Genomic DNA, 8,588 nt, shown 5'->3' on the forward strand with positions numbered 1-8,588 from the left:
GGAGTTGTATATGGGAGAGGGGCGTGGTTAAACGGAAGAGGCGTGGTCTGAGGCAGCACGGGGGTGGGGCTTCAAGGGGAGGGAAAGATGGGGGGGAATACCCCGGGGAAATTAGTGGGACACTCTCACATATTCTGCCTGTGGTGGCAGAGCAGTCAAAAGGGGCAAAAAAAGTGGGTTCCTGAAAGGATGAATATGGCACTTAGTTTCCCTGGGCCTCAGTTTCCCCATCTGGAAACATGACAGCCAGCATAGTAGAAAGGATATTATGTGGTAACAATATCAGGCCTGGAAGGGATCTTAGAGGTGATCTGGTAGAGCCTCCTGGGTTGACAGGAGAAAACAGGCCTGGAGATGGCTTGACCCAGAATTCATTATCAATCCAGTTTTTGGCAGTCTGGATCCTCCTTAGCCTAGGTGTCAAACTCTCCCTAGTGCCTATTCTATTGTACCACAGCCACCTGCCAGGCCTCTGAGCTCTCTTCCAATTTTAATGTGCCTAAAGTCAAAGAACTTAGAGCATGGAAAGAAAGCTGCTCCCCATCTCCAAAGAATTCCTTACTTTCCTGACCCATCTCTTTTCTTTCTCTTCACAGAGACCCCCCCGGCCGCCCTTCCTCTTTCTCTGTTCCTGTGGCTGGGGGGGGGTGCCCCCTTCCCTATGTTCTTCCTCACAATGGAGCCATCCCCACTTTCTCCCCAGGGGGCCCCACTACCCCTGCCTATGTCGCTGGCACCTCCCCCCCTGCCACTGCCAGCAGCAGCTGTGGTGCATGTGTCCTTCCCTGAAGTGACCAGTGCTTTGCTAGAGTCACTCAACCAGCAGCGGCTACAAGGGCAGCTTTGTGATGTGTCGATCCGAGTGCAGGGCCGTGAATTCCGGGCTCACCGGGCTGTCCTGGCTGCTTCTTCCCCTTACTTCCATGACCAAGTCTTGCTCAAAGGCATGACCTCAATCTCACTGCCCAGCGTCATGGACCCTGGGGCCTTTGAGACAGTTCTAGCCTCTGCTTATACAGGTCGGCTTAGTATGGCTGCTGCAGACATTGTCAACTTCCTCACTGTTGGCTCAGTGCTCCAGATGTGGCATATTGTGGACAAGTGCACAGAGCTCCTTCGAGAGGGCCGGGCCTCTGCAGCTACCACCACCATGGCCACTACAGCAGCTGTTGCCTCTGGGGCAGGAGGCCCAACCGGAGTTGGGGGAACAGGACCGGCTACCACAGTCACAGGCTCTGGCCGTCCCCATTCAACCAGCAGGGCTAGTGAGAATCAATCCCCTAGCAGCAGCAACTACTTCAGCCCCCGAGACTCTGGTGATTTCTCATCTTCCTCTCATGATGCATATTCGGCTTCTTCTATGGGGGGAGGAGAAAGACGGAGTGGGGGAGGCCCTCTGTTCTCCTCTTCCATCGTGGGCAGTGGGGGTGGTGCTTCTGGGAAGCTGCTATTAGAGGCAGATGAGCTTAGTGATGATGGAGGGGATGGAGTTGGGGTGGTGGTTCCTGGGGCTGGGCTACGGCGCCCCACTTATGTACCCCCCAGCATTATGCCTCAGAAACACTGGGTATATGTTAAAAGAGGGGGAGGCTGCCCTGCCCCAGCTCCTCTTGCCCCTCAAGATCCAGATTTGGAGGAAGAGGATGAAGAAGAAGACCTGGTACTAACCTGTGAGGATGATGAGGATGAAGATCTAGGTGGACCAGCAGGGGGTCCACCAGGTGGGAGTTCTGACCCTGGCCTAAGTATTTCTGATGTACGGACACTGACTGGCCCCCCAGACAAGGGTGAGGAACAAGTGAATTTTTGTGAATCATCAGAAGACTTTGGCCCTTATGAGTCTGGGACAGCTGGGGCAGGCCTGGATGACCCCGGAGGGCCAGCCCCTTCTTCCTTTGCCTCCCACCAACCCCGCCCCTTGATGCCCTTGGACATGCAGGGCAACCAACTCTTAGTCTTTCCCTCCTCCTCTCAAGCTTCAGCCCAGCCCCCAGGAAGCCAGGCTGAACATGGAGCTGTGACCATGACAGGGTCAGGAGGGGGCAACTTGGGAGTGTCTGGAAGTGGTGGGGGGAGTTCTGGGGGAAGTGGTGGGGGAGATGGGAACAAGATCTTTCTCTGTCACTGTGGGAAAGCTTTCTCTCACAAGAGCATGCGTGATAGACATGTCAATATGCATCTGAACCTTCGCCCTTTTGACTGTCCCGTATGTAACAAAAAATTCAAGATGAAACACCACCTGACGGAGCATATGAAGACCCACACAGGCCTCAAGCCTTATGAATGTGGAGTGTGTGGGAAGAAATTCATGTGGAGGGACAGCTTCATGCGCCACCGAGGCCACTGTGAACGGAGGCATCGCCTGGGGGGAGGGGGGGCCCCAGGGACTACAGGGCTACCCAAGAGAGAGCCTCCTGGGGGGGGCAGTGGAGATGAGGTAGGAGGGACCACTTCTCCCCCCAGCAGGACAGTCTGGTCCCCACAGGGAGCACACAAGGTGGAGATGGGTTTCAATGGTAGTGGAGGTGGACATTAGGAACTATTCCCTCATGACTGGATCCAAAAGCTGGAGAAAGCAGTTGCTGAATAACTCCCACAATCCTCCCTTGTTTGATGGATACCCCTGGAAAGGAGGAGCAGGGGCATGAGCCAAGGACTTGATTCCTCCAAAATCCTTGGTTTAAGGAGAAAGGAGATATGAGACTATATCATATACCCTCTCCTCCATGGATTTGTATATAAAGAGGGAAATTCATGACAATTCTTCCCTTCCTCCTCCCCCATTAACCCCATTCCATTCCCCAACATATGAGAAAATCTGAAACTGAGCCCTCTACTTTCCCCTTCACTAGTGGGAACAGGTAGCTAACACTTAAGACCCAGCCCTTCAGGTTATCAGGTACCTGGAGAAGGGGTTGGTTAGTGGTGTGTCTAGAATCCTCAAGGATTCCAGGACAGGTGGTCTCATTTGTAGTTTGTACTTGGAGTCTGTGTGTGTGTACCACTGTGGTGACTAGGCCTGCCACTCATTCCTTCTTTCCCGGACACTGCCCCCCCCCCACTTTGACAGAAGAGTTAAACCTATATCCATTTCTTCCCATCCAGCACCAATCCCTGCAGTGAGTCCCCAGAGGGGTATGCACATATTGGGGCTTTCAAGGAAATGGAGGGAGCCAGTTTGGGGAGTTTAAGGTTATTTTTTAATTTTATTATTTTTTTTAACGGTGATTAAAATATTTATTGGTCTCTTCACTTGACCTGACAATCACCTGTCTTTCTTTGCTTATGGGAGACAAGGAAGAGAAAGTGATCTGGGTGGGGCTAGGGATATGGGGAAGGCAAGTCTTTCCAAAATGAGAAGGTTGTTGGACTGACTCCTAAATCTTCCCAGGTATGACATGCCATGATTTTACAGCGCAAAACCTGGGTCTAAGGGAGCAGAGACTTGATATGGTAGGGTTTGGGAAGATCTGTCCCGGTTATGTAGCTGAGGAAAAGAGGAAGGACTTCATGGGGGTGGGGTGAGGGAACTAGGATCTCACCTACTTCTACCAGTTGCTTCTTGCTAAGAAGGGGATTCCCGGTACTTGCCTTTTAGGGGAAAGTGAAACTGAAAGGAGAACCTCTTAACGGCAGCAGTAGCTGCTGGAGGGGCTTGAGAGAGGAGCTATGAAGCCACTGTTCCTGCTCCTTGCCTTGGGTGAGGTGATCCCCTTTCCCTGGGCCCTGCTGGGAGAGCTGAGAGTTGCCCCTTTCCAATCGCACCAGGTTTCTAAGCACTCTAGACCCCCATTAAGATTGGGGTCATGGTGGGAGGTGACTCCTTGAGAATTTGGCCTTTCCCCCAGCTACCTCCTCTCCCTAGGCATACTGGCAGTGAGATGGTCGGATGCTCGCCCGGGGCCCTCGAAGTTGGAGTGCTGGTTTGTGGAAGAGCAGGGTGGTGGTGGGGGCATGCTTCGGGGAGTGACCAAGAGACCTGCTGTGCTGCTGCTGAGACAGGGGCCTGGGGAGCCACCGCCTAGACCTGACCTTGATCCTTCACTCTACCTGAAAGTGTATGGTAAGTGTTCTCATTTGGACACCCCAGAGCCTCCCTAACTAGCCTGAAGGGAGCTTGCTGGTCTTGAAATCAGCTCTGCCACACCCTCTACTTTCCTTCCTCAAGGAGTTTGCATTGTGGCATAGTGAAATGAGGACTGGATTTGGAATCTTGGTTCTCATATCTGAATTTTATCATTTATTAGCTGTATATTCTTGGAGAAGTCATTTAACCTGAGCCTATAAAATGGAGATAATTTGTTTTGTAAGAATCTTAAACTCATAGATTATGAATTGGAAGGGACCTAAGCAGCCATCTAGTCCAGATTCCCCCCTTTTCAGTTAAAGAAACTGAGGCCCAAGGAGATTAAATGAATATTAAGGTCAGATCTGACTCCAGAGTTGCTCCCTTTTCCAGAGAATTTGGTTAAATGTGTGCACCAGGGTTTGTACACTTTAAGTATTATGTAAATGTAAGCCATTAGTCTAATTTTTTAAAGTGTATTCTTATTCTTAATTAGCATTATTATTCCCACTCCAAGGCAGCCCCCTTCCCTTACCAAGGGAATTCTCAGCCTTTATCCACATCCCCAAACTCCTCTTGCCTCCGGGAGATCACCTATCTACTTTACAGTCCTGACCTGCCCTAGCTGACACTCCCTCTTTCTCCTGTCCCAGATCCTGCTGGCTCTCTTGGGGATGCTCTTCAAGGGTCACCAGCTCCAAACTGTGAGCTGAACCACTATATCCCCAGCCCTGCAGCTTCAGACTGGGTGGCTGGCCTGACCCCTGAGCCTTACTCTCCTCGGTCCTTGGATGGGGCTTGGCTGGTGGTCAGCTTAACTAGCCCCCAGGTTCACCTCTCCAGTCTCCTGCAGCTGTCTCAGTCCCAGCCTGTTCCCTCCCCAGTTACCATAGCAACAGGTAAGGGAGAGAGGTAAGGGAGTGGGGATTGTCTTGGAGTGAGAGCCAGACAAAGGTGGAGTTGGAGTTTTCAAAATCAGGGCTGTGTTCGACATGATCCTATATCTAATGATCTGCTCTATCCTCACTCCTAATACAATTTGTGGGCAGCTCTAGGTAATGAACATAGTATACATTTTGGTTCTTTGTGTTTCAAAGCAGCCTAGTAAACATTAAGGTCTATTTGTGCCAAGGATTTCTTCTCATTTAAACTTTGAATATTCCCTAGCCTAATAGGCACACTAACTTAAAACTTCAGGCCCAGAAGAGTATTGGTTCTCTTCTGCAAAGCTTCCTACCCCGACCCTCTCATATAGATCCACTTATTTGACTTAAATAACAATAAACAGTCTTGTCTGCCCCCATCTCCCTGTTCATTCCCATACCTGGCCTGTCTGAACCCTTTTTCCTCCAGGGGAGATTGGAGATGGCTCTGGGACAGAATCACAGAACCTCCATTGCCAGTCTCCCATCCCCCCCTGGGCCCCATTCCCCAGCTTTCCACCCACATTCTCTTTAGCTTTAACATTCTATATACTTCAATGAACTTGGTCCACCCAGACCAGCCTCTCCTCAAATCCTTTACTCACTATGTATAAGAGCTGCTAGGCACTGCAAAGGCTTAGGGTATGGAGTGAGTTGTGGATATGTACATTAGTATCCATGGAGGCTCCTTTAAAGAGTTATGTCATCTGCCTGATCTCAGCCTCTTTAAGGGCAGCTTTCAAAGGATCGTCCACTCAAGGGTCTGACACCCTCTCCCATCTCTGTCAAACATTCAATTGGTCCCTGTCCCCCTAAGACTGAGGGTCTTTAAACGAGTATGTGGGGGGGGGAGGAAAAAAAAAAGAAGTGTTGCCATGGCAACCTAGGACCAGAGATGGGGAGTTGTCAAGGAGACAGGGCTGGGGGAAATATAAGGGTCTTCTTGATTTACTAATTATGTGGGAGGGAAAAGAGGGAAGGGAAGATAGAAACTGGTCAAGAGAAAGGGATTGAGAGGTGGGCCCTCCAAAAGGAGTCCTCTTATTAACTCAATTTCTCTGCAATTCTTTCTTTTCCACAATTTTTTCCCATTCTTCCCTATGTTCCTATTTCCCTTTGCCATCTCTAATCTTCTCTTCCCCCAATTCTCACTCACTCTCTCCCATTCCTCTATTCATTTCTTTCCCTTTTTTTTGCCCCATTCCTATCCATTTGTGCCCAATTTTCTTCCCTTCTCCCTATTTCTCTCTTATATTTCTACTCTGTCTCCAAAGCTGTGCTGACAGTCTTCACCCGCTCTCCTGCCATTGTGGTACAGCCCAGTAAGGATGCTACTTTGGACTTGAGTTTTACTTACTGGCCTCCCAATTTGGGTAGGGCTCCTTCTTCCTTGGGCCCCCCTCCTTTTGGGCTGGAGTGGCGGCGACAACATCGAGGGACTGGACAGCTGCTCTTGGCCGTGACTCCAGGCCTGGGTAGCCAGGCCCTGGGATCTCCGGAGGGGGCTGTGGCATTTGCAACCTGGGATGAGGAGGGAGCGGAGGGCCCATGGAGTGGAAATGGTACCCTGCTGCTGCCTGCGGTGCAGCCAAGCCAGGAGGGTACTTACTTGGCTACAGTCCACCTTCCTCACCTGCAGGCCCAAGTCGCCCTGGAGCTTAAAGTACAGAGTAAGTGAGAGAGGGTCCTAGACAGTGAAATACCTGAAGTAGGAGAAGCCTGGGACTGAGATGGGGAGGGGAGAGTGGAATGTATGGAAAGAAGCTGGGTCCATAGAGAAATTGAAGGCAAGATTAAAACTGGGAGGGTAAAGGGTTCTGGGTAATGGGAAGAGGCAAGTTAAAGCTCCATGGAGGGAGGCTGAGATGAAGCTAAAGGGGAAAATCATGTTTGATTTCCCTTTGACCCTGACAATCCTAATACTCTTCCTCTTCTTCCTGCAGAGCCCCCAAAAGTGACCCTTAGCCCATCGCCTATAGTCTGGGCATACCCAGGGCAAGCTCCCCCAGAGCTTCTCTGCCTTATTTCCCATTTCTACCCCCCGGAGGAGCTAAATGTGACCTGGGAGTTTCAGAGTGGTATGGGAAAAAGGAGCAGGGTGGCAGGTGGCCAAGCTTGGCGCTCTAGCTACCGCTACCACCCCGATGGTACAGTCAGCATCTCTGCATACCTTCGCCCACCCTCAGTAACAGTGGAGCAGCATGGATCCCACTATGCCTGCCGGGTCCACCACCCCAGTCTGCAGACCAAATCCCTCAGTGCCCAGGTGTCTCTGGAAGTGGCAGGTAAGGAAGGACTGAGTGATGGGAGAGAGAACAGTCTGTAGATCCAAAGGACAGGAGCAGGAATCCAAGACAGAATAGATGTGATCTCCCACCTCTTCCATACCCTCAGGAGTCTCTGGGCCTTCCTTGGAAGATGGAGTAGGGTTGTTCCTCTCAGCATTTCTCCTTCTTGGGTTGATCAAAGGAATGGGCTGGGTTGGTAAGTCTTTGCTTTTCATTCTCAATCTAGGAACCTCTCCCCGCCAAAAAATTCCCTGCAGAAGCCTAGCCCTAGGCTGTCACCCTATCAGTTCTCCTAATAGAAGACTTTTAGGCCATCCTGCTTATTTACTACATTTCAAAATTCCATCTTCATTCTCCTCCTTCTCTTGAAAGTTCTGTACCACCAACCCCTCTAACACACACTTTCCAGGTCTGGAGTATTTAAGCAAAATCACAGTTCTAATTTCCATCTCTCTTCCACAGTGGCCTCCCTGTCTCTTTCCACAGAAACAAAGGACAAGGTAACTAGCTCCTTGGTGCCTAAGATCTTACCCTATTCACTCAAAACAGAATTAGTACCCATTTTGTCAATTTTGTCTAATCATATCAATCTATTAGCCCCCATGACCCATATAGATTCTTTACTTTCCCCACTGTCAGTCCTCAGACCCATTCCACTCTACTCCCTAAAATTCATAATCCAGGATCTGCTATTTATTAATGGCTGTGACCTTGGGCAAGTCATTTGTCATATCTGGGCCTCAGTTTTCTCATCTGTATAAAGGAGGGAGTTGGACTCAATAACCTTATCCCACATTTCCCTCTTGCCCTATGTCGCCCAGGATGCTGCATCTCCCATTTTCTCATTCTTCCAGAAATCACACTGAGAAAAACCTGAGCTGCTTAGAACTCCAGGAGAGACCTGATTGACCAACAGACAGATGAGGAGATGGTTTGGGGTTGGGAAAAGTATGCTTGTGAGGTTAATAAAGTTGGATTAGTAAGAATGGTCCAGTTGTGGCTGATTGATTCATCCTATGACCTGATCCTCTTTCCTCCCGTATCTCTTCAATATTCTTAATTAACAACTGAAGTTTAACTAGGATTTTTTCACCTGAGGCAAAAACAGTGAAGATCCCTAGGAGGGGATGATGGTGTCCAAGGAGTAGGTGTGTGCCTTCTCCCAACCCAAAGTGGTGAGAAGCTTGGCTGTTTCGGGGAGGAGGAAAGGCTTCCAGGATTTTCAGTCAGAAAGAAAGCTTCAAGGTTCTGGGTTAACCTTGGAAGGGGGTAAAAAGTGACAGCTGGTGATTGTCCTAAAGAAGCCCCCAG

At 50.0% G+C, this 8,588-nt stretch overlaps 2 protein-coding genes across 2 annotated transcripts; both read left to right on the forward strand.

Annotated features, from left to right (window-relative positions):
• Positions 1-396: 396 nt before the first annotated feature.
• ZBTB22 (zinc finger and BTB domain containing 22) lies at positions 397-3,135 on the forward strand. Its single transcript, XM_044684412.1, has one exon. The coding sequence runs from the start codon at positions 494-496 to the stop codon at positions 2,534-2,536; it is 2,043 nt and encodes a 680-aa protein (XP_044540347.1). The 5' UTR covers positions 397-493; the 3' UTR covers positions 2,537-3,135.
• Positions 3,136-3,612: 477 nt separating this feature from the next.
• Positions 3,613-8,263, forward strand: LOC123255655 (TAP binding protein). Its single transcript, XM_044684413.1, has 8 exons — positions 3,613-3,700; positions 3,866-4,063; positions 4,720-4,965; positions 6,264-6,659; positions 6,933-7,274; positions 7,384-7,473; positions 7,740-7,777; positions 8,132-8,263. The coding sequence occupies exons 1-8, from the start codon at positions 3,670-3,672 to the stop codon at positions 8,141-8,143; spliced, it is 1,353 nt and encodes a 450-aa protein (XP_044540348.1). The 5' UTR covers positions 3,613-3,669; the 3' UTR covers positions 8,144-8,263.
• Positions 8,264-8,588: the final 325 nt, after the last annotated feature.

The sequence above is a fragment of the Gracilinanus agilis genome, unplaced genomic scaffold (assembly GCF_016433145.1).
Source record: "Gracilinanus agilis isolate LMUSP501 unplaced genomic scaffold, AgileGrace unplaced_scaffold49746, whole genome shotgun sequence".
NCBI lineage: Eukaryota > Metazoa > Chordata > Mammalia > Didelphimorphia > Didelphidae > Gracilinanus > Gracilinanus agilis.